The 25743-nt window shown below is 38.7% G+C and overlaps 1 protein-coding gene across 6 annotated transcripts in view; it reads right to left on the bottom strand.

Moving 5' to 3' along the window:
* Window positions 1-753: 753 nt before the first annotated feature.
* The window catches only part of ARHGAP40 (Rho GTPase activating protein 40), a 152172-nt gene continuing 127182 nt past the window's right edge, over window positions 754-25743 (bottom strand). For 5 of the 6 annotated variants that reach the window (XM_074211955.1, XM_074211956.1, XM_074211958.1 and 2 more), the window contains 2 exons: window positions 23146-23265; window positions 18484-21583 (listed from right to left, as the gene is read on the bottom strand). In XM_074211955.1, coding sequence (XP_074068056.1) covers window positions 23159-23265 — 107 coding nt within the window. In that variant the 3' untranslated portion in view covers window positions 18484-21583; window positions 23146-23158. Of the gene's footprint in view, window positions 13182-18483; window positions 21584-23145; window positions 23266-25743 lie in introns of those variants that run through there. The other variant, XM_074211954.1, reaches the window with a different exon arrangement.

Here is a 25743-nt window from a genome sequence, read left to right as displayed (position 1 = left end):
GGGGCAGATTCAAGAAGCACTTCACTGATTTGTCATTGGATGAAAAACATTTATTATTTAGCAAGCGCTGTGCCAGGAGCTGGGTATACAAATAAAAAAAGAAACATCTTTCTTTTTTTTTTAAGAGAAAAGGTTTATATTGCTACCATCATTCCCTTCTATTGCTGAATTCCCATTATTACATCAAGATACCTTGCAATCTTGAAAGATACAGATCTAGCATGAGACAACATCCTTCTTAAGGAACTTACATTTTAATAGGAGAAGAAAACATATTTTAGGGAGTAGTAGACAGGGAAAGATAATATTTTTGGTCTGGGAAGTCATAGGGATGGAGATATAGGGAGACAATTGGCATACCTTTCCTGGAAGCCATGGCAGTATTGATTTAATTAAGACTCATGGAGTAAGAAGTAGAAATCAGAAAACAGTGGGGAATAGGGGCAGTGTGGAGAGGAAAGGTATGGCTGATGGTGAGAATTGGGTCCTGGTAGACAGCTGGATGAACAAAATGTAATTACCAATAACATAGTGAGTTGATCAACTATGATGGATGCAGTTCCCCTCAGCAGCTCAGAGATCTGAGATGACCCCATAAGACCTATTATGGGTAACACCATCCACATCCAGAGGAAAATAAAAAACAACAAAATCAAACAAACAAACAAAAAATACACACATGCCCAGAATCTGAATGGATACTGTATTTTCTTTTTTAAAACTTCACTTATGTTTTTCTTTTGGATCCCATGGTTTTCTTTCTTTTCCTTCAGTCCTCATTCCTCATACCCAAAATGACTAATATGGAGACATGTTAAATACAATTATACACATACAACTTTTATCAGACTGTTTGCCATTGAGGGGAGGGGAGGTAGGAAAATGTATAACATAAATATGCAAGTGCATGAATGTTGAAAAAATTTTCATAATATGTAATTGGAAAAATAAAATCAAATACCCCCCAAAATGTAAAGTATGGCATAATAGCTAGTAATACACTCCCATAATCCCTCATACCAGGGAGACAGAGGCTGTGGATCAGCTGAACTCTAAACTGAATGAGTACTGTGAGCTGGAGCTGATAGGATGTCCACAATAAATTCAGTACCAATATAGTGAGTTCAGGGTGGGGGCAGGGAATAAGGCTTTCTATGAAGGGGCAAACCACATAAAGTTATAGACTGAATAGCCTTCTGAATTGATCAGCACTTCTAGCTTGGACATGATAGAGATACCCAGTTTCAAAAAGAAAAGAAAAGAAATAATAGAAAAGAAAAGAAAGAAAGAAAAAAGAATGGTCTAGTCTAAAGATAACCAGATATAATGGGCCAGGAGAGTTTATGGCTACTTGCTCATGGGCACAGCTTGACCTCAGGGCAAAGGTTCTAAGAATAAGTGGCTTAAGCCCTGGGGGGGCTCTCTAGTTTCTGGAAGTCTTATGGTATTTGTCCTGAAGATGTCTTCCCTTCAGGAAAGGGGGAACCCCTAACACTGAAACATTAGAATACGACTTCCTTTTGAAATGGAAATATTGCTTTCTTTGTTCTTTTGTCCCTAGAGCCTGACATATGTCATTGCTGTTGAGTTGTTTCAATCATGTCCTACTCACCCTGACCCCATTTGGGGTTTTCTTGGCAAAGTTTCTGGAGTGAATGAGTTCCAGCTCATTTTATAGATGAGGCAAACAGGATTTAGTGACTTGCCCAGGGTCACACAGCTAGTAAGTGTATGAGGTCATATTTGAACTCAGATCCTCCTCAGGCCAGTGCTTTATCCATTGAGTCTCCTAGCTTGGCCCATGGTATCAATGTTGAGCAATGAACAACTAAGATTCCAGAGGACTAATGATGAAGGATGAAACCTACCTACTGACAGAGAAGGGATACTCAAGTTGCAGAATGGGATACATAATTTTGGATACAACCAAGGAGGGAATTTATTTTGCTTGACTTTCATATTTATTACAAGGCTTTTCTTTTTCTTTTTCTTTTCCAGTGGTGGATGGGGGAAGAAAATACATTTTTGTTCATTAAAAAAATGAAATGAAAACAAATGTGTTGAATGATTAACTCCTGCTCCTCCAAGAGAAAAAAAAATTGATGCCTCCTAAGTACCCAGTCCCTTACAAGGTCTACCAAAAACAAATGGAGGTTGTTCTCCCTCCTTGGTTCAGAGTGAGCCAATTAGAGCTTCAAGAGAGTAGTTTAATCTGGATTCTCTTTTTCTTTCTTCCTTCTCTATGGGTCAAATTCAATAATATATGTAAAGCACTCTGTAAACCTTAAAGTACTGTATAAATGTCAGCTATTATTATTATCATCCATGCCTTGTCAAGAGAAGGATTAGACTTGTCCTGTTTCCCCTGGAGAACAGAATTGGGCATAATGGATGAAAGGTGGAGAAAGACAGAGTTAAGGAGAATTTTCCCTACAATGAGAGCTATCCAAGATGGTAGGTAATGAGTTCCTCATATTGAAGGTTATAGAGTAGAATCTTGAATATTACTTATGGGGGTTTTGTAGAAGGGATTCCGTTTCAGATGTGGCTTGGATGAGATGGCATTCTGAGATCCCCTTCATCTCTGCTCATCTGTGATTCTGAAAGAGAGACAGAGACTGGGACAGGCTAAAAATAACAGCCTGGGTTTGCCTAGATAGCCCCCACCCCTCACAATCAGGATAGAAGCCTGGAGACATTGGGCTGCCAAGGGTCCCTTTCCATTTCATTGAAGCTAAATTGAAGAAAATGATGATTTTTTTTTTGGAAGCTGGAGCTGGAGACCAATCTGGGTTGCTATGCAACCGGGGTCTGTACCCAGCTGATAACACTGGAGGCATTATTTGTCCACATCACTGCACAGGCTCAGACTGAAACAGGGCTAATGAAGCTTTCAGCCATCGAGGCTTGGCCTCCGACAGCTCCTCCGGGTCACCCCTGCCTGGCGGCGATGAATGAGGATGTGACACCCCCTCCCCATTCTCCACCCCATTCTGGCCAAAGATTCTGTGCCTCATTGGACCAGGAAATCCAATAGGAAGTGACAGACAAGTAGAATCATCAGTGTTGTCTGCACTCTGACCATGTTGTCAGCTTATCAAACTCCTATGGTGTCCCCAGAGCCCTGGCAAGAAGAGGGAAAGGGTTCCTGAAACTCAGGGACCCCGTTCCCAGCCCTGGGGATGCCACTGAATCTGGTCTGTGTTGTGGGCAGGACAGATATGTGATCTGAAACAAGCAGGGATGGAGGAAGAGGAGGACTTGAAAGCTGAACCCAGGTGTGATCTTGGGTCAGTCACTTCCCCTTTTAGGGGGATGGACAATAAGATCTTGAAGGCTTTTTCCAGTTATAAATCCTGTGATGACCTGCTATTGTTGACTTCAAACAAATACAGGAATTTTTAACCTTTTAGGGTCATGAACCTCTTTGGCAGTCTGGTGAAGCCCATAGACTCCTCTTAGAATCTACATACCTACATTCATAATTAAAGGAAACAGCAAATAAAAATAAAAATGACAACAATAGCTGGCATTTGTTTAAAACTTTATGGTTTGCAAATTTGCAGTTACAAGTTAGTGATCACAAAGATGTAATTTTTTTCCCTATCCAAGTTCACAGATTCCCTGAAATCTCTCCACAGAACCCTCCCTCCCCCTTAGGTAGAGAGAGAGCAAATGTTGAAAGGGGGTGACGGAGAAAGTGTAGGATGCAGAGATTGAAGATGTGGGTTCTAGTTTGTGAAGAGCGAAATTACTCTGAGATCTGGCTTTCCAACTACAAAATGGTATTGATAGTGTGGCCCTGCTAGAACCTCAGTGAGGTCCCAATAAGAGTGAGTGTGACTGCACTGGTATGAATTGCTATCATAATGGGAGGGATCTGGCCTTCACTAACTTGCCTTGAGTGACCTTACTCTGACTCCCTTCGCACAATCAACATGCCAGCTGGACTGAACAATTCTGCATCTTCATTAAGCATGAGGAAAAGATTGACGGATTTGGAGTCCAGCAACCAGATTTTGATTTCTGGTTCTGTCTTGTTCTTGGTGTGACCTTGAGCAAATTATTTACCTTTTCCTCAGCCTTAGTTTTCTCAATTGTAAAATCAAGGGGTTGGACTACATGGTCTCTTAGGCCTTTTCCAGCTGTAAATCTATGATATGTAATCTAACCCCTTCCTCACTCTAAAAGGGAGGAAACTGAGACCCAGAAAGGTTGAAGGACTTGTTCAAGGTCATAAATGGAGTTATCAAGTTCCTTCTCCCATCTTTAGACCTTTGCTCCTGTTGTCTCTTCCCACTACAGGGTGTGGGGTGAACAAAGGCCCAGAGACAGGAACAAGGAGAATGAGAATAGAGGGACAAGAAAGGAGAAGATATTAGTCCAGCTTGGCTAGCCTGGGGTGTAATATAGCAAATAATGGGGAGCAAAATGAGAGAAAGTTGGAAAGGTGAAGTAGCGGATAATTGCTATTGTTGAAGATACTGCAGGGGTTTGCCATTCTCTTCTCCAACTTGGTTTACAAATGAGGAAACTGAGACAAATAGGGTTAAGTGACTTGCCCAAAATCACACAACTAGTGTCTGAGACCAACTTTAGGAAAATGAGTCTTTCTGATTCTATCTCACACTCTATCCATTGCTCCCCCTAACAATCTATAAGGGAGTAGGAAGTTGTGAGTGTATTATTGTGTGATATAGTGAATAGAATACCAAACTTGGAGCCAGAAAGACCTGAGTCCAAATCTGACCATTTTCTACTTGAGTGACCACAAGTTAGTCACTTAAACTCAGTTTTCTCGTCTGTAAAATGAAGACACTAATTTCAACTATCTCACAGAATTCTTGTATGACTGAGATAAAATATGTTAAGTGCCTTGTAAACCATAAAGTGCTATGTAAATGTGAACTATTATTATTATTATTATTATTATTATTATTATTATTATTATCATAGTGTAAAGTTGTAGAAGGCCTTAAATGTAAGGAGCAGCCATTTAGATTTTACCCTCTCAGAACTAGGGAACCCTTGAAGGTTTCTGAGAAGAGAGCTGACCGATCAGGACAATGAACAAAGAAGAATGCTAATCTGTACAACCAGGGTGCTCTCTCACCAAGTGGGGCCATGAAGGTAGCCTGGTCTCACTGCCAGTCTGTGATATTCTTCCCTGATTCAGACAAGCTCCTCAATGCTTTCCACATTGTCCATTCATCTTCAGAGGAAACCAAAGCATCCCCAAGGGTGATTGATTTGTTAATTGTGGTAATTTTACCTTAAAGACAGGCAGCTGGGTGCTCATCATTCTGCAAATACACCATGGGGTAAGTGCTTCTTGCTGTTGGCCTCTTGCCAGCTTAAATGACAGGGATAATAACAAGTGGCCCATAATATCCTCCACCCACCACAGCTACCAAGGATATGCTGCAGCAGGAGGAGGACAATTAGGGAACCCCCCGGCAATGTCTACTCTGTCATCATCCTGCATCGAAGTTGCAGAGATGTTTGTCAACCTGCTCTCCAGATTTGCCACAAAATCTTATGACTCTTTTTCACAGGTCTTCTATCCCTCAGGAATTGGGTGGGAAGACTACTGGACCAGAGACAAGAGAGTCCTCAGGCATGACAATCCCAATCTATTTATCCCCCTCCTGTTCAGAGTTGGAAGGGAACCCAGAGTTCATCTCTTCCAATATGTACCTGAACAGGAATCCCCTCTAAAGAATCTCTGAACAGGGGCGGCTAGGTGGTGAAGTGGATAATGCACTGGCCCTGGAGTCAGGAGTACCTGGGTTCAAATCCGGTCTCAGACACTTAATAATGACCTAGCCGTGTGGCCTTGGGCAAGCCACTTAATTCCATTTGCCTTGCAAAAAACCTAAAAAAAACAAAAACCCCCAAAAGAATCTCTGAACAAATAATGAGCCAGCCTCTATTTGATTGCCTCTAATAATGGGGAACTCACTACCATTTGAGGTAACCCCTCTTCTATTGCTGAATCCCAGGAATACTTCCCTTCCTCTAGCTGGTGCATCCATCATCAGGATCAAGTTTTTAGGTCTTTAGTCCCAGAGGATACTCTATCTTCCTACCACTGCCTCTACCCTAAGAACTATCCTTGCCTCTATTCTTGTTCTAATAAAGACAATTTTGTTATTCTCATTCCTTCAGGCCCCATCAATTCTCCAATTGCCCTCATACTTGCTGGGACAAGAAAAAGGTCAGAATTGGCCTTAGTGACAGGTTCAGAATAGACTTGTGCTGACTTAGGTTTTTCTCCTGCCCAGAGCCTTAATCCTCACCAGACCCAGGAAGGGGAAATGGGGACCACTGTTCCAAAGTTGGGGGAGGGGGTCAGACTGCTTTTTGTCTCTTCAAAGGAGAACTGATTATTGATTGAATTAATTGAACAAAAATTTAGGCCTGGTCATTAGACTGGCCTAGTCATTAGACTGGCCTGAGTCATGAAAGTGATTCCAATATTTTTAGAAGGATGTTCTAAAGTTCAGGAAGAAATAAACAAAAAAAAAAAGTTGGGCAGAAGGAGGTGAGGGGCATGGTTGTCCTGAGATTTTTTACCAGAAAATTACCAGAAAATGTAAATATTGTAAATCAAGCATATTCAAGTAACCCTCAAAGTCCAGAATTATCACACTTTATTTATTTTATTATACTCATTGGTAATATGGGTTACATTGTAGTCATCAATAAATATTGAATTCTATATGCAGCCCTTGATAAGTTTTTGTTGGGGGATGCAGCTCAGAAGAGCTAAAAGATGCTCTAAATCAGGGGTGGGGAACCTTTGAACCCCAGACCTATTGGTCTGTCATTGCCAAGGCAACTGCAGGCAGGAGTCAAATTTCAATAAATATAGTAGCTTTTTAGGGGTAAATTAATTAAATGTTTGACCAAATATAGTCTAAGAATAAATTTATAAATATCCAAATGACCCTTGGCAGAAAAAAGGTTCCCCACATCTGCTCTAAATGATAGCTAGCATTATATAGTGCTATAACATTTATAAGGCATTTTACCAATATTATCACATCCTTACAATCATGGAAGGTAGGTGCTACTTTATCCCCATTTTAGATGAGTAAACAGAGGCAGACAACAGTTAAGAGGCTTGAGGGGCATTAAATAATTATTAAGTATCTAAGAACATGTTTTAATCCAGATCTTGTTGCCAGATCCAGTAATCTATCCACTATGCCACCTATGCCCCTTTCCTCAAATACATCCTGTTTCAAGGAATCTCTTTAACAGAGGCTTATATACTCCATTTCTTCTTAAAAATCAAAGCATATTCTTGTACATGGGATTTTATACAAGCCATTTAATCTTATAAATTAATCTCAGTGTGAAAAGGGTATACAGAAGTCACTTCTCAGAGATCTCCTTGTTAAATTTTCCTGTTGAGCATTTACAACTTAAAAGTCACAAAAGCCATTGTTTTAATGATGTCTATACTTAAAAAGAGACAGCTAGGTAGTGCCATAGTGCACAATATAAGGCCTGGAGTCAGGAAGATTCATCTTCCTGCATTCAAATTTAGCCTCAGGGGGTGGCTAGGCAGCAGTGGATAGAGCAGAGGCCCTGGAGTCAGGAGTACCTGAGTTCAAATGTGACCTCAGACTCTTAAAAATAACCTAGCTGTGTGGCCTTGGGCAAGCCACTTAACTCCATTTGCCTTGCAAAAACCTAAAAAACAAGAACAAGAACAAAAACAAAAACAAATTTGGCCTCAAATGTATTTACTAGCTGTTCTAGGCAAATCATTTAATCCTGTTTTCCTCAGTTTCCTCATCTGTAAACTGAGTTGGAGAAAGAAATGGCAAACCACATTATCTTTGCCTAGAAAACCCTAAATGGAGTTTGGAGAAAGAATTGGCAAATATCTTTACCAAGAAAAACTCTAAATGGAGTCATAAATAACTGAAATTATTGAACAACAATAAGACTTGAGAAAATGATGAAGACCATTGGTGGAGTTGTAAACTGGTCTATGCATTCTGGACAGCAATTTTGAACTATGCCCAAAAGGACTAAAAAACTATTCATACCTTTTGATCTGGCAATATTGTTCCTAGATTTTTATCTCAAAGAGTTCATTAAAAAAGGAAAAAGACCCTCATGTTCAAGAATATTTATAGCAGTTCTTTTTGTAGTGCCAAAGAATTAGAAATTGAGGAATGGATGTACAAGTTGGGGTATATGAATATGATGGAATGCTAGTCTTCTGTAAGAAATCATGAGTAGGTAGATTTCAGAAAAAACCTGGAAAAATTTACATGATTGATGCTGAGTGAAGTGAGCAGAACCAGGAGAACATTGTACACATTAACAACAACAACATTGTATGATGATCAACTATAATAGACACAGCTCTTCTCAACAATATAGTGGTCAAAGACAATTCTAAAAGACTTGTGATGGAAAATTCCATCTATATCCATAGAAAGAACTATGAAGTCTGAAGACAGATCAGAACATACTATTTTCACTTATTTCAGGTTTTTTGTGTTTTTTTCCCTTTTGTTCTGATTCTTTTTTTCACAACATGATTGTGCATATAAGATCTATATCAGTTTATTTGCTGTCTTGGGAGGGGGGAGAGAAGAAAGGGGGGGAGAAAAATTTTAAACCCCCAATTTTTATAAAAATGAAGATTGAAAACTATCTTTACATGTAATTGGGAAAAATACACTAGTAAGAGGAAATAAATAAACAAACAAGCAAACAAACAAATAAATAAATATTCATTTTTAAAAGTATGGTATATGCACATTCCCTACCCTATCCCACCCCACCTCAAGACAAGTTGCTAAATATTTACTAGCACACTCCAGTGTCCTGATTCCTATAATAGGATAATCCTTACCTTATAGAGTAGAAAAAAATGCTTTGTAAACCTTAAAGCACAATAGACATGCACTATTATTATCATTATTAGTATTTATATTTCTGATGGTAGTTAATTGTAGACCTTCTGGTTCACTGTCATTAGAAAACATGCAATGCTAAGCTTGCTCCCTCTCCATTACTGGAGAAACACAATCAGCTCTGAAGGACTTGGTGCTTTGGGACCATTCAGCAAACACTGCCCTTGGTTTCCCAAAGAAGTCAACTTTCTCCCCCCTCTTCTTTTTTTCTGGAATTTGTGACATCATATAATTTTGAGACTCCCTGTTGGGTAATTTGAAGGAGGGGAGACAGCATCCTTCCTTACCCTGGCAGAAGGGCAACTTGAACACAAAACAGCATGTACATGTGTAGGTGAGTCTAAACCTAGATCTCGAGTTTCAGGCTTCGTGATACTTCACTGAGTATTAGTAACCAAACATCAATACTGAGAATCATAAAAGCCAACCATAGAAGCAACCTCTAGAGGTCAAGAACTTCTGGATCTGTTTGGCAGAGTTGACTGAGCTAGGAGTATTTTGCTTTTTTGAGAAGATGACTAAAGCCAGGAAGGGAGAGTCTTAAGCCTTGTCTGCCTTTTCAGAAGACTCATGGACTTTTCAGGGGTTGTGGGGACTGAGCAAAGCCAAGAAAAGCAAGAAATGACAAGTTAGCAGTCTTATTTTTATATTTTCAATATTAACTTCTTAGGGGAATACAGTAGTTATAAGATACTAATACTTTTTTAAGTGTCAACATGTACTCATGAATCTTTTTTGTTTAGCATTTTTTAGGTGTTTTTTTTGCAAGGCAAATGGGGTTAAGTGGCTTGCCCAAGGCCACACAGCTAGGTAATCATTAAGTGTCTGAGACTGGATTTGAATCCAGGTACTCCTGACTTCAGGGCTGGTGCTTTATCTACTGCACCACCTAGCCACCCCTAGCATTTCTTTTGTATGAAGGAAATAAAATATTTGTTCTACAGTTGATCTACATTGTACAGTGAACAGCTTTCACTTTGGGGGAAATCCTAGATATGGGACAAATCTGTAGGCAATAGGGAGTCACCAGGGTTTATTGAATTGGATGGTAGAGGCAGCAACACAGTCAGACTGCTTTAGGAAGAGTCCTTTGTCAGTTGAGTGAAGGATGTACTAGAATTGGGAGAGATTTGAGTCAGGGAAACAATCCAGCAAACTATTAAGTAGTCTATTAGGTGATGAAAGCATTGTACATAAAACATTTACAAAGATTAACAGAGTTTGGCAACAGATGGAGTGAGTAGGAAGAAGTGAGAGTGAGGTGTGAACTTAGTTGTGAACTTGCATTTTTCCTGGTGTTCTGGGGTGAGGATGTAAAGAGCCTGATCCCTCTCTTTAGGGGAACAACTGAACTTGCTCTAAGTATATGGTATCAAAACTGAGAAGGACCCCTTAAAGGAAAGGGGAGAGGGTAAGCACCCCAGTTCCCTTTGCCTAGCAGCAGTTTAGTGTTATGGCATATTATTCAATTTCATCCTCATAAACACTCAGGATGGTGTCAGATATTATTCCCATTTCTAAGGTAAAGAAATTGTGGCACAGAAATGTAGAGGAAATCATGTGGAAGGAAAGAAGGAAGAAAGAGAACAGGGAAGGAGTTAAGTATTTGCTATATTCCAGACATAAGTACTAAAAATACATATGTAAAAGTGAATTAGCTCTTGACCTCAAAGAACTTATAGTCTAATGGAAGAGAAAATATATATGTGTGTATAAATATTTATATATATATTAATATATACACACATGCATATACATACATGCATGTATATGTGTGTATAATAGATGTGTATGTGTGTATATTAAATATAGAGGACCAGGGAAGGATGTCTTGGTTTAGGAAATCCTAGGGATGGAGAGTGGAACAACAGGGCTGCTAATTTACTCATCCTTAGGAGAGCAATGCTAGTGTTGATATGTTTACAGTTCCCAGAACAAGAGGTGGAAATAATTTTTTTGGAAAACTTACATGAACTGATGTAAAGTGAAATGAACTGTATATAAAGTAACAGCAATATTATAAAATGATCAACTGTGAATGACTTAGATATTCTCAGCCATACAATGAATCAAGACAACTCTGAAGGACTTGATGAAAAAATGCTCTTTCCCCAGAGAAAGAACTGGTGGTATCTGAATACAGATTGAAGCATGGTATTTTTTTTTTGCTTTCTTTATTATTCTTAAGGATTTTTTGGTCTATATTTTTTTCACAATATGACTATTATGTAAATGTTGTGCAGCACTATACATGTATAGCCTATATCTAAATTCTTGGGGTCAGAGGTAGAGTTAGAGGAAAAAAGAGAATTTAGTACTCAGTTTTAAAAATGAAGGTCCAAAATTATTCTTAAATGTATCTGGTGAAAAATAAAATACCAAATAAACTTTTAAAAAAAGGAAAAAAAATAACTTTCCTTGAATTGAAGTCAGTGTCCCAAGGAACCCATACCCTCCCCTTCACAAAAGTTTTCCACCTAAGTTGCAGGTTCACAACCAAGTTCACACCTCAATTTGACTTCCTACTACTCACTCAATCTGTTGCCAAACCCTGTTTACCTTTGAAACATGTTTTGTGCAGTCCTTTCAACACCCTACTAATAGATTACCCAACAGCTTGCTGGTTTATTTTCCTGACTCAAATCTCTCCCAATTCTAGTACATCCTCCACTCAGCTGTCAAAGAGCTCTTCCTAAAGCACAGTCTGACCATGTTACCTCCTCTATCCCCAATTCAATTAACTCCAGTGACTCCCTATTTCCTCCAGAATCCAATATAAAATCCTCTGCTTCGTTTTTTTTTTTACAAGGCAAATGGGGTTAAGTGGCTTGCCCAAGGCCACACAGCTAGGTAATTATTAAGTATCTGAGACCAGATTTGAACCCAGGTACTCCTGACTCCAGGGCCGGTGCTTTATCCACTACGCCACCTAGCTGCCCTCTCTGCTTGGTTTTTAAAGACTTTAATATCCTAGTCCTTTTCTCTCTAGGCTTTTTACACTTTACACCCTTCCGAGTACTCTACAATCCATCTCCACTGGCCTCTTTGCTTCTTCTCCTACTCGGAATCAACTCACTATACTTTCACTGACTGTCTTCATGCCTGGAATTTTCTCCCTTCTTACCTCCACCTTCTGGCTTCTTTAAAGTCCCAACTAAAATTTCTCTTACAAAAAAGTCTTTCTGAGTCCTGAATATTAATGCTTTCCTTGAGAGATGATGTTCAACTTACTCTGTATGTACCTTGTTTGTACATAATTTTGGGCATTTTGTCTTCCTGCCCCCCACTTCCATTGGACTGTGAGGGCAGGAACTACTGTTGCCTTTCTTTGCAATTCTAGTACTTAGTACAGGGTCTTGTACAGAACTGATGCTTAGTAACCACTGGTTGACTTGACTTGACAAAATGAGGATGTGGGAATGGGAATAGGATCTTGATTCCCAGACAAAAACTTTCTTCAAGGAAGCACAAGACATGGTTTGAAATCTTCCATGATTACTTCTTCACAAGGTTGCTTGTAGAGATTACTTTCTCTGACATTATCTTCTCTCTAAAGTATTGAGTTTGCATTCATGCTCTGCCACTAATTGTGATTTCTCCTCTCTAGGCTTCAGTTTCCTATTCTATAAAATGAAAAGGTTGAATTCTGTAAGGTTTCTTCTAGCTCTAAAGCCTGTGTGCTTGTCACCTCAGGAAATGTTCTCCTGGATCTCAGATTAGTGTTCATTTTAGTGTTGAATCTGGAAACAATGATTTAGAGCAGAAAGGGATCTCAGAAGCCATCCAGTCCAACTTCTTCACCCTGCAGGTAAGGAAACTGCCTCAGAGAGATTAGATGGCTTGCTCAAGGTCATACAGGTCATAAAGTGTCAACACTGAGACTTGGATACTGACTCCAAATCCAGTGCTCTTTCTTTTGTGTGATGCTACATCAAATATGTCTTTTTTTCAAAACAAACAGACCAAAAAAAATCCCAAACCCAAACTCAAATGGGTAGTACAGCTGTTCCAAGAAAACTGAAGGAGCAGAGACCTGCGGGAAGATCCAAAACCTGTCCAGTCTGACTGCTGACTGGGAACTTGCCAGGCTCCCAGCAGACAAGCTGATGGTGTGATGATCAATCACTGCGCCGTCCAAAGGGACCAAGAGAGATGAGTGCTCTGATAATGCAGAAGATAAATGGAAGGACTGAAATTTGATTAAACTGGTATCTTCCCTTGAATGATGTCTGAGAAAAGCTGAAAAGACAAAACTAACAGTAAATTCCTCATCTGTTGCAGAGACATTGAACCAAAGCAAAAGGCTTTTCTCCCAAAGCAGCTTCAGAAGCAGCAATACTATTTCTCTATGATAAGGTGATTTTCCTTTCTTCCTTTGGGCTACTTCACCGGGTTTGAGTCAGGACCCTGGACAGAAGCCCAGTTCTGCTAGTGACTGTGGCTTCAGGAAAGTTAACATTTCAGTCAATCAACCAATTAATCAATCAGCAAGTATTTACTAATCACTTACTATGTGCCAAACTCTATACTTGGTGATGAAGATAAAAATACAAAGAATGAAACAATTCCTTCTTACAAAGAGCTTACATTAGTAAAACAAGGATATATATATATATATATATATATTTATATATATTTATATCTATATATAGACTATGTACAAATAAATAAATGTAGCTAAATATTAGGTAGTTCAGGAAGGAGAAATTGGGGTAATAAGCAAAGATTTCATGTAGAAGTTGGTACTGGAGATGCCTCTTGAACAGGGATGTGCGGGTAACTTTTTAAAAACTTGATTTTCATAAAAAATACCCAGTATACTTCTAAGTTCATTAATATTTTCTCCATCACATTCTTAAGTATAGATAATACCAAACCATAAATCAAGTCCCTATTTTGTAGCACTTGCTGATTTCTGACATATAAAAACTCATATTGGAAAGATAACAATCAGTTGGGGGGGAGGGGGGAGGCCCACAAATCAACTCTAACATGCCACTGATTTGAAGGAAGAGAAGAATTCTTTAAGGTGGAGATAAGGAAAGAAGGACCATTTCCAGGCAGCTAGGTGGAATAGTGGCTAGAGTGCCAGACTTGGAGTCAGGAAGATGATATTTTCTGAGTTCAAATATGGTCTCAGACACTTTATTAACTGGGTGAGCAAGTTACTTAACCTTTTGTGCCTCAGTTTCCTCATCTGTAAAAATGATCTGAAAAAGGAAATGGTAAACCACTCCAGTATCTTTGCCAAGAAAACCCCAAACAGGGTCACAAAGAGTTGGACATGATTGAAACAACTGAACAACAAACAAGTGACTGAAGCATCACAACCATGGGGACAGACAGTGCAGAGGCACAAAAAATATGATGTTATGTGATAAAATATTTATGAATAACTTGGCACAGTATTTGGAACATAGTACTTTAAAAATACTTATTCCCTTCCAGTCCTCTCCCCTTAATGTATAAAGAACATTAAATTTTGGAGTAGAAAAATGTCTTTATGTCTGTTTCCTTTTCCCTAAAGGGGGGTGATATTTGTCAGATATTGTCCTATCTCAATGTCTCCTGGAGATTTTGGCTCTTTGCCACAAATGAGAGTCAGCTGATTTCCAGAAGGGGTTTCTGTATTTGCCCTTCCCTCAACTAAGTCTTCCCTTCCTAATCTCTCTCTTAGGTGTTTACCTAAATAATGGTACTTGTTGATCCATTGGAATTCTTTGGGAAATCTCTTTCTATTCTTTCCTAAAAAAGAAGGAAGAAGCATTTAAAATCAAAGAGCCATTGACTGGACTGTTATTGACATCACTCTTCAGGGGTTGGGAAGGGATCCTAGAACATCATTCAAAGACTTTTCAGTCTTTACACCTTTCCTCACAGGCATTTAGGAGAAGAAAATTAAAACAGATACACGTTCTTCTTTTTACATTTCTCTTTTCTCCCATATAGAAAAGGTTTGGTAAATAAGGTCATGCTTCAAAGATAGGCAGCCCTTCCAGGTCTGAATCACCCACAACCTGACTGGTTAACATCTGAATAGTCTATACAGCAATAGTAGTATTCTGGACTTGGAGTCTGAAAGATCTGGGTTCAAATCTTATACTCACTGGCTATCACAGGCAAGTCATTTAATTGAGACTCTTAGTCTCAATTTCCACATTAGTGTAGTGGAAATTATTATTCCATTAGTAACTACCTTCTAGGTTATACAAATGTCAGCTATTGGTACAAATAACCAATTGACAAGCAACACCAATGATTTTACTCTTCCTGAGTACTCCAAGGACCAATATCAGATTAAAGGATTTGAGTTCTTTTCTCTGCATTGAAAACACTTCTCATTTTCTCACTGTCAGCAAATTCTGTGAAGATGAAAAACCAAGATTTTCAAAGACACCTCATGCAATTTCCCCCACCAGATATATATGTACAATGCATTTGTTGTTTATACATGAAGCCAAGATAAATATAGGATATACATTAGTTCTCTGATACTGGGAATTTTTCATTCCTTTTATTTGTAATCCCAGGGATAATATATAATTATCTCAGGGATAATGAATTACTTAGTTTTTTTGTTGTTTTTGAAATTTTATCTATTTAAGGGAATGGGGTTAAGTGACTTGCCCAAGGTCACTTAGGCAATTATTAAGTGTCTGAGGTCAAATTTGAACTCAGGTATCCACTGCACCACTTAGCTTCCCCCTTGAATAATTACTTGTTGATTAATGGATTCAGAGATATTTTTTACCATGTATATTCTTAGGGGGGGTTTTTTTAGGGGTTTTTTTTGCAAGGCAGACAGGGTTAAGTGGCTTGCCCAAGGCCACACAGCTAGGTAATTATTAAGTGTCTGAGACCGGATTTGAACCCAGGTACTCCTGACTCCAGGGCCGGTGCTTTATCCACTATGCTACCTAGGTGCCCCAACATGTATATGCTTAAAAATATTTTTAAAACTAGGGGCAGCTAGGTGGCACAGTGGATAGAGCAGCAGCCCTGGAGTCAAGAGGACCTGAGTTCAAATCCAGTCTCAGGCACTTAATATTTATTTAGTTGTATGACTTTGGGCAAGTCACTTAACCCCATTGCCTTGCCAAAAAAAACCTAAACTAAAAAGTTATACTTACAAACATATATAGATCTTTGCATGGCTGTGCCATGAATATCAATTTGCAAGAACAGTGATGTTTGGGGTCAAACTGTACCGCTTCACTGACATTATCTTAAAAATGACTTTGGATTGGCAACATAAAGTGGCAAAGATACCTTAACTCAGAACAGTGTGAATGAAAGAAGGAAAAGGATGGCCAGGAAGTCCAAGGATTATGTAACAGAGAGATGAAAGATAAGTTAAGAGTGATGTTAATAACAGCCCAGTCAATGGCTCTTTGATTTTAAATGCTTTTTCCTTCTTTTTTAGGAAAGAATAGAAAAAGATTTCCCAAAGAATTCCAATGGATCAACAAGTACCATCATTTAGGTAAACACCTAAGAGAGAGAGATTAGGAAGGGAGGACTTAGTTGAGGGAAGGGCAAATACAAACCAAAAATCTGGGATGTTTGGTAGTAGGTAGGGTGACTACAAAGTACCAAGATCCCAAGAACTGAGAGAAATGAGAAACTCATTGATTTAAGGCTTCAGAACTAAGAAGCTAGGATCAATTTAAGAAGCTAAGATGTAGGGCATGCTAGGGTCTGATCATTTCTTTAACCCAACCGAATCCTCCAAAGCTCCTGTCTTAATTGCAGGTGTTGCCCAAAGTAGTCAACATTCATAAAACTTCCTTCTGACTCAGTTACTGCTGTTGGGCTGAGTTATAAGACTGATGCCTTCTCTTAGTCACCTAATGGCACTAAATGTGGTTCTAGGATGCACAATCTACTTAAGAGAGTAGCAGCTGGATTCTGCTTTAAAAACTAGGTTTTTCTTAAGTTCAAATCCAAGCACTTATTGTGTGACCCTGGACAAGTCACTTAATTCATTTGACTTAGTTTCCTTATCTATAAAATGGGGTTAAGTAATAGTGCCTACTTCCCAGGATTGTTGTGACGATTAAATATATATAAAGTACAATGTCTGACCTGTAGTAGTAGCATAGAAATGTTAGCTATTCTTATTATCTCCCACTTTTAGGAAACATATGAGATTTAGTGCCTCATCCTATGAGATGCTTGGATTCCCTTGGCTCTCCCTGCTGATATTGTAATTTAATAGGAGCCTGTTTCAGTCTAAAGTATCCTACTAAAGAGGGGTAGTCCTGTCAAAGTGACCAGGGAACTCTCCTTGCTCTACAATCACAGGTAGCACTATTTAAGTTCCATATCATTAACTGTTAGGACCCAATCCCTCATGCTTCCCTGGGACTAAGGACTATATACCTTTCCCCCTTCTCTACCTCCATCTGCCTACCTAATTACCCAACTCTTGTCTTACCATCATGCTCCTCTTAACTCATCACCTGGATCAATATCCTTGAAACTATAAAGCCTTAAGGCAATATAGCATTAGAAACTGGCAAGTTCAGGAGGTATGCAAGGTAACATTGGACAGCATCTGAGAAACCTTAACAGCCTTGATAATTGTTTAGCTGAGGGAGAGTTCCATGTGAATCAGTAGCCTATAAATCAGGAGATGTGTTCAAATTCTGATTCTAACAGTTGTTCAGTTGTTTTTCAATCATAACCAACTTTTCATGACCCTATTTGGGGTTTTCATAGCAGAGACACTGGACAGATACTAGGGGAAATGGTTAACCATTTTCTTCTCCAAATCATTTTACAGATGAGGAAATAGAGGCAAGCAGAATTATATGACCTTTAAATTATGAGAGAAACAGAAGTTACTATTGTGCCTGCACAAAAGACAGTTTGATAAGACCACCTAAATATTGAACATCTAGGATACAAACCCCATCTGAAAGTCTACTCCCTCCATAGTCACTTCTATGTTTGTGCACCACTTAACTATTTATGGGGTCTCATTTATTCAACATATATTTATTAAGCATTTTCTTGAGTATGAAGTTCAATGGCAAAAGGTTGGAAGAGATGTATACATGAATGTGGTAGGATTAAGTTATGTAGGAACTGAGCTAACTCTTAGCCTAATCCTGCTACCTGCCATCACCCCAATTATAGACTGGTGTGTGTGTGTGTGTGTGTGTGTGTGTGTGTGTGTGTGTGTGTGTGTGTGTGTTATATCCTGAGATTTTAAGAATATTGTACATTTGTTCTTAGTATATCTTTGAAATATATATCCCTTGTAAAAGTTAATACAATTTTAATGGTCAAAGGGAACTCCTGTTAGTTACTGAACTCTTACAAATGAGAAAAACACAGCCAGTGAGGCTAGAGCAGATGATAGAATAAAGACTCTCCAATGCCTTCAGGGTCCCCCAGAATTTTGGAGAGCATCAAATAACCAGGTCTGGCCCTGAGTGAAGAGGACCAGACCATTGCTCATGTTTAGCTCTGAAATGAACATGTTCACACAACCTAACCCCTTGTAAAATGTAAACAAATACCTTAAAGTAGTGACTATTTTTTAAAAAAAAAAAAACTATCTCCAGTGCCTAAGTCCTTTTTTCTTGTTCAGTCCTATCTGAATCTACATGACTCCATGGACTTTGTCCATGGGGTTTTCTTTGCAAAGATGCTGGCATGGTTTGCCATTTCCATCTCCCATTTTACAGATGAGGAATAGATGGTAAGTGATTTGCCCATGGTCACACAGCTAGAAAGTGTTTGAAGCTGAATTTGGACTCAGATATTATTGACTCCAGTCTGGTGCTCAACCTTCTGAGCCACCAAGTTGCTCCAAAGCCTTACACCTTGTATGGTTGCTAAATTGAACAGAATTTGACCCAGTCTCAAAAAAACAAAAACCCAGAGAGGGAAAAGAATAAGCATTTATTAAGGCCTACTTATGTGCCACTTACTGTGCTAAGCACTTTACAAATATTATCCCACTGAAGGCTGAATGATCTGTGCAGGTTAACAAAGCAAGGTAGAGGCAGAATAAGGACTAGAACTCAAGTCTGAGGTCCAGCTCAATGCTCTTGCTATTACACACAACACCTCATTGGACAATCTTAAGCAATATGAACCACAATGTGCTATGATTCCTCTCTTCTGAATTCATTATATGGTAACTTGGTCATCTTAGCATAATGTGTTGCTTAAATACTCTAATATAACTCAGTTGAATATCATTAAAAAGCATCTTTCATTTAAACCTACTGTGCTACCTCCTAGAACATGTATTACCTACTGAAGGTTGGAGTGAGGAGGAAAGGAAAAACCTCGAAAAAAAACTGAAAAGATTTAAATGTTTTCTTATCTTTATTATTGAAACTAATTTTAAATATAACAATAAAAAATGAAAAGATAATAGATTCAATATTTAAAACCAAGAACTTGTAGTGTTTTAACCTCTTCATTTTCCTCTCTTTTGTCAAGCAAGGAAATAAAAGATCGTGGGAACACCTATGTGAGGTCATGGAAAAAGCCCCTAGCCTCATTTTTCTTGGTTTGTTTCTTCATTTATAAAAAATGAAGGCCTTTGATAGTATGATCTCTAAGATCCCTTTCAGCACCAAATCCTACAGTCCTATGACCACTGACTGTGCTGACATTGCTAGCACACCGTTCCCTTAAATCTAAATAGGGTCTATCTCTCCTCCATGATATGAAGTTAAGGGATGGTTGCAAAGGATCTCAGAGATCATCTATTACCACCTCACACCATCCAAATCCCCATTTACAAAGGAAGAATTGAAACCCAGAGAGGTTAATGGACCTGCCAAAGATTGCATGGATCTTGATTCCAGGTCAGCTACTGCACCATTATCACATGTCAAATTCACAGCAACTTCACTGAAAAAACTTGGCTTCTTTACTGAGCCACTGAAGTTCTATATTCCCAGCTCTCTTGGCCTAATCTATAGTTAAACCCAAAGAATGGTGATAAAACTCATGGAGACCCAGAAGTACCAAAGAGATTCTCAGCATGGCACAATCACAGCACATGGATGTGTCTGGAGCAAGCAGCACTGATCCATATGAGGAAGGAGGCAGGGGAGTTAGAAGATTTCAGAGATACTCAAAGAGCCAGGAGGAAAAGTCAAAAGTGAAGCAATCCATTCTCTTCCAGTAAATGTAACCATTCAGGAGGAAAGCCTAGATACAGGGTTGCTCCTACCCATTCTTGTTGTTTTTTTATCTTGGGTCAATCTTGTACTTCTTGCTTCTCACAACAGTGTGGAATGTTGCAACTTTATACACTGAGATCAGAGAATAATGTCTTTTTTTTTTGCCTCCCTAAATGTGGCTAGAGGTCAGAGTAGCCAGGTACAAATGTAGCCACAGTCATATCTGAGGACAGTGAAGGAGAATAGTAGAGTCCTACCTTCTCCCCATTTGTGCCTGGGAGAATGAACTGTTTCTATTGTTCCTGGCATGCGCAAGGACTCTATCTCTAGCTGGGAGATAGCCAGAGTCAGAAATATAATGTGGCCACTTTGATTTTTTCAGCCACTTCATAAAGGCATGAAGATCACAACCCCCAGGGCAATGCAATTGCCTGGCTTTATTTTGTTCACAATATTCAGCAAAATACATTTGACTATCAATATACATATATATATATATATATATATATACAGTTCTGAGACAAAGATCACATCTTCCAGACAATGACAAGACCCAAAGGATGAGAACAGCAATATGGCTCAGGACATTGGACATCTTCAAGTGTCATCATTATGGTCAGAATAGGAGAAATTTCCTCAGTTCTCTTCTTTCAGCAAATCTCAGATAAGGAGCAGGGATTTCCAACGGAGGGATCAAACATCATACCAGACAAATTTTTAGAAGTTAAGAAACTGGATGCTTTTTAAGCAAGAAGTAATACTGGGTCAAAATGGAACTGTCAAGAAAGGGTCAAAAGATATCTTCAAAGACCCTTCGCACTCATCTTGATTTCTGGACAAAATCACTTTGGAAAGTCAGAGTAATCAGTTGTGGAAGTGAATGATAGGGAAATAACCCATATCCTCTGTATAGGGGAGAATCTTCCAGTAGAATTCAAGCTCTTTGAGGACAGGATGGATAGATAAATTAGTTGATTGAGCTCTCTTGCCTAGGAAATATTCTACTGCATCCCTGAGAAGCAGTATTTCTTCTTTGCACAGAAAAGAAAAACTACAATTAGTAGAAAACACGAGGGAGCTGTTCTCTTCACAAGTAGCCACAAAGCTTTCCAAAATGGGAATACCTTTCTCAGTGGCAAATTTTTTCTGACATTTCAGTTTCTAGGACCCCTTTCTCTCTCTCTACTAGGAGTCACTGCCCAAGAATGGGAATGGCTTTCACTTTCAGGCTGGTTTCTGGGCCATCACTGGCTGGAATGTTGTACAGAAGAATACTACCCACCTAGATGGATTATTCACACAGTACTAGTGGTAGGTACTCTGTTGCTGATCTTTGGAATATGAAGTTATTTCTGACTTCCACATCTCTGCCCACCTTCAGGTTGAATTCTGCACATTTCTCAGTTAAAGGTACTGAATGGGGGGAAACTGCACAGAATGTTCCAAAGGAAAAAAAATTCTTCCTGCTGTTCTTCTTTCTTTTTGACCCTAAGGTATAAATTGAATAAAAAACAAAGCAAACCTCAGCAATCTCAGAATCAAGCTGACTCAGAAGTCAATTAGCCCAATTGGGATCTAAGCAAGAATCTCCTCCATCACAGTTTTGATAAGTGACCAGTCAGGAAAAGCTCAAAGATCTCTAGTACCCATGCTGCCCCTCTAAGAAAACCCATTCCACTTTTGGACATCTTTGATTGTTAGAAGTTTTTCTTCCCATCACAACTAAATTTTGAGTCTTTCTTTGTGGTTTCCACCGTGGCAGACCCTCTGGCAATAACTAGAATACTATATTCCATTCTAGGAACCACATTTCAAGAAGGTCATTGACTAAATTGAGTTTATCAAATGATGGGGACAAAGATGGCTGAGTGCACTGAATTCTAGGGCATATTAGAGCATCAGTTGAATAACTGGGTATGTCTAATATGGCAGAAATCACCAGATTCAAGTATTTGAAAAATTATCATAAGAAAGATTAGTTTTATTCTATTTGATTTCAGAAAATATAACCAGGTGCCATGGGGAGACATTCTCAAGAAGTAGTGTGCTTATTATAAGGGAAGACTTCCTGACAGTTTAAACTAGCCCAAGTATAAAGAATAGCCCTAGGAGCAGCTAGGTGGCATAGTGGATAGAGCACCAACCTTGGAGTCAGGAGGACTGGAGTTCAAATTCAGTCTCAGACACTTAATAATTAGCTAGCTGTGACCTTGGGCAAGTCACTTAATCCCATTGCCTTACAAAAAAACTAAAAAAAAATAGCCCCAGTAGTTGATGAGCTCTCCATCACTGGAAGTCATTAAGTAAAAGGCAGGATTGCCACTTCTCAGGGATGCTTCAGTAGAGCAGAGGTGTTAAACTCACAATTCATAAAACTTTCAAGAGAATCAGATTAAATTGGGAAAATGTTTAACAAAATAATAAAAATACAAAACAACATAGGTAATCTGTAGTTTTCAAAGTAAGAATCTGACATCACTGCTGTAAAGAAGACTCTTGCTCTTACATATTAGTCTTGAATTAGAATGGTGACATATGGGGCGGCTAGGTGGCACAGTGTTTAAAACACCAGCCCTGGAGTCAGGAGTACCTGAGTTCACATTTGGCCTCAGACACTTAATAATTGCCTAGCTGTGTGGCCTTGAGCAAGCCACTTAACCCCATTTGCCTTGCAAAAACTTTTAAAAAAAAGAATGGTGCCATATGAGGCTTCTTCCAGCTAGGAGACTGTGATTCTAGTCCTGGAATTAGCTAGAACAAGTCTAATCCCCCATCTTTATGACAATCTTTGAAATGTGGCCCTCAGTGCTTTTATTTTTTCAGTCTAAGTTAGGTCCTAGAAAATCAAACTTTCAGAAGCACTGAAAGTTGGAAGCAACCATGACCCAGATACCATGTAGTCTTCACAATATCATGTTGAAGGCTTCTCCACCTAAAGCCATATAAGACTGTCTGACAGTTCCTTACTAGCAGGAAATAAGGACCCTCTGCCACCTTAGATATGGTTGATTATCTTTCCCCAGGACTGAAGTAAAAAATATAGCACCTACCTTGGTGACTCTCCTAAAGTGTCCGGGGTAAAGTGGGGCTCTGTTTGATGACCCACTCCCCATGGGGGTTGATGTGGTACAGGTCTAAGAGGTAGGTGTCTGGATCCAGGCAATGTTCACCTGTGGGGCAAAGGGATAGTTGGTGGAAATGGAGGAGGTACAAGAAAATAAATAGGAAAAGGAAGAAGACAAAGAAAAGGAAGAGAACTACATATCTATAGGGTTTTAAAGTATTTAAAGACAATGTCCATAAGATGATACAAATCTTTGCTATATAGGTAACAAAGCTGAGAGACAGATTAGGTAAAATGACTTTTCCAAAATCATATACTAGTATGTATCAGACCTGAGATGGGTAAAAAGGAGGAGGATGAGAATGGAATATAGTTTTCCAACAAAAAGAGAAGGCAGAGAAAGACCATATTTATACATGATTTTAAAGTTTCCTATGGAATGAAAGTCTGTTGTATAGGTGAAGAAGGTGAGAGTCAGAGATGAGAATGACTTCTTCATGGTCACATAATTAGTTGAGAGAATTGAGAAAAACAGGGAAAAAGAAGTGTTGGAAGGAAGAGAAAGGAAATAAAGGAAGAAAAGGAAAAGGAGAAAGGAAAAGAGCATCATATTTCTACAGGGTTTTAAGGTATCCAAAGATCCTTCCCTATATAATATCAGTACTAATTATATAGGTTGAAGAAACTAAGGGTTAGAGAAGGAGAATGACTTTTCTAAGATTATTCAACCATCAAGTATCAGAGTTGAAATTCAAATCTAGCTGACCTAATTCTAGGTCCAAGACAATTTCTACAACCTATACCAATGTTTCTGATAAAGTTCATGTGCTGAATTCATTTAGGTTTGTAGTTTTTTATGGATTTTATTAGATATTTCTTGAATTGCTTTGTGGCCAAGCAGACTATGAAACATTCAAAGATATGCTCTAAACTCATATCCCTTTACCATTCTGGAGAGAAATATTTGACTTCCAATGATTAGAACATAAAATTTATGAGACCAAGATTATAGATTGCATTGGGAAATGAAGCAAGGGCAGTGCTCAACTTTTAACCAAGAGTAACTTTTATATAGTTTATGTCATTGGTTCCCCACTCAACAGAAGTGAAGTGACTAGTGCTAAGACCCTCTAGAGAAAGGATACAGAGATCTGGGAAGGAAGTCCCTTTGTTTACACCCTAGAATGAGAGGACTTGTCCAGGAGGGAATGCAACTGTTTACTTGACTGGAAAAGTAACCAAACTATACTGATATCATTTACTTCCTTAGGATTCCCTACAAGTTTCCTATAATCATCTTGTGGTGCATAGTTGTACCAGAAGGTCAAAAGTGGGCCTCTCAGCTCACTACCCTTTGCAACTGCTGCTTTATTTTGGTTCAAAAACAGAGAACAAGATGACTCCTAGTCAGAAATCCCCTGACTCCCCCTATCTCCATTTCTCTGTCTTCTTTTGTGTATTGTCTTCCCCCATTAGATAGTGAGTTTCTTGAGGGCAGTGACTGTCTTTCTCTTTCTTAATTATATCCCAGGATTGAAAAACATTCAATAAAATAGTTTCTGGAAGAATTGAACCCCCAAATAGAGTATAACAATAATATTGATATTAATTTTTCTTCAACAGAACCTAGGTCATATAATTTCAAATCCAGCTCTCTTTTCATTGAGCTACATTTGACTTTCCCCACAATCTTAAGCATAAGACCCAGACAATAAGGTGTTTCAATATTGAACTTATGAATGAATTAAATCCCACAATCAAGAAGGCTTCCTGATGAATGTTGGGAGGGATGCAGGAAATCTGCAACACTAATACATTGTTGGTGGAGCTGTGAACACATCTAATGTTTCTGGAGAGCAATTTGGAATAACACCCAAAAGGCAACAAAAATGTGCATACCCTTTGATCCAGCAATACCATTTATGGGTCTATACCCTGAAGAAATGATGAAAAATGGTAAAAACATCAGTTGTACAAAAATATTTGCAACATCCCTGTTTGTGGTAGCAAAGAACTGGAAATTGAGTGAATGTCCATCAATTGGGGACTGGTTTAATAAACTGTGGTATATGTATGTCATGCAACACTACTGTTCTATTAGAAACCAGGAGGGATAGGAATTCAGGGAAGCCTGGAAGGATTTGCATGAACTGATGTTGAGCAAGATTAGTAGAACCAGAAGAACATTGTATACCCTAACAGCAACATGGGGGTGATAATCAACCTTGATGGACTTGCTCATTGCATCAGTGCAATAATCAGTCACAATTTTGGAGTATCTATGATGGAGAATTCCATCTGTATCCAGAGAAATAATTGTGGAGTTTGAACAAAGATCAAAGACTATTACCTTTAATTTTAAAAAAGTTATCTTATTATAAAATTTTGCTATCTCTTATACTTTATTTTTCCTCCTTAAAGACACGATTTCTCTTTCATCACATTCCACCTTAGATCAGTGTATACCATAAAACAATGTAAAGACTAACAGACTGCCTTCTGTGGGGGGTGGGGGAGGGAAGCGAGATTAGGAGGAAAATTGTAAAATTCAAAATTAATTAATTAAAAAAAAGAAGCCTTTCTC

This window comes from Macrotis lagotis, chromosome 1 (assembly GCF_037893015.1).
Source record: "Macrotis lagotis isolate mMagLag1 chromosome 1, bilby.v1.9.chrom.fasta, whole genome shotgun sequence".
NCBI lineage: Eukaryota > Metazoa > Chordata > Mammalia > Peramelemorphia > Peramelidae > Macrotis > Macrotis lagotis.
The sequence above is the reverse complement of the archived record's forward strand: the minus strand, read 5'-3'. Positions and strand labels throughout refer to the sequence as shown.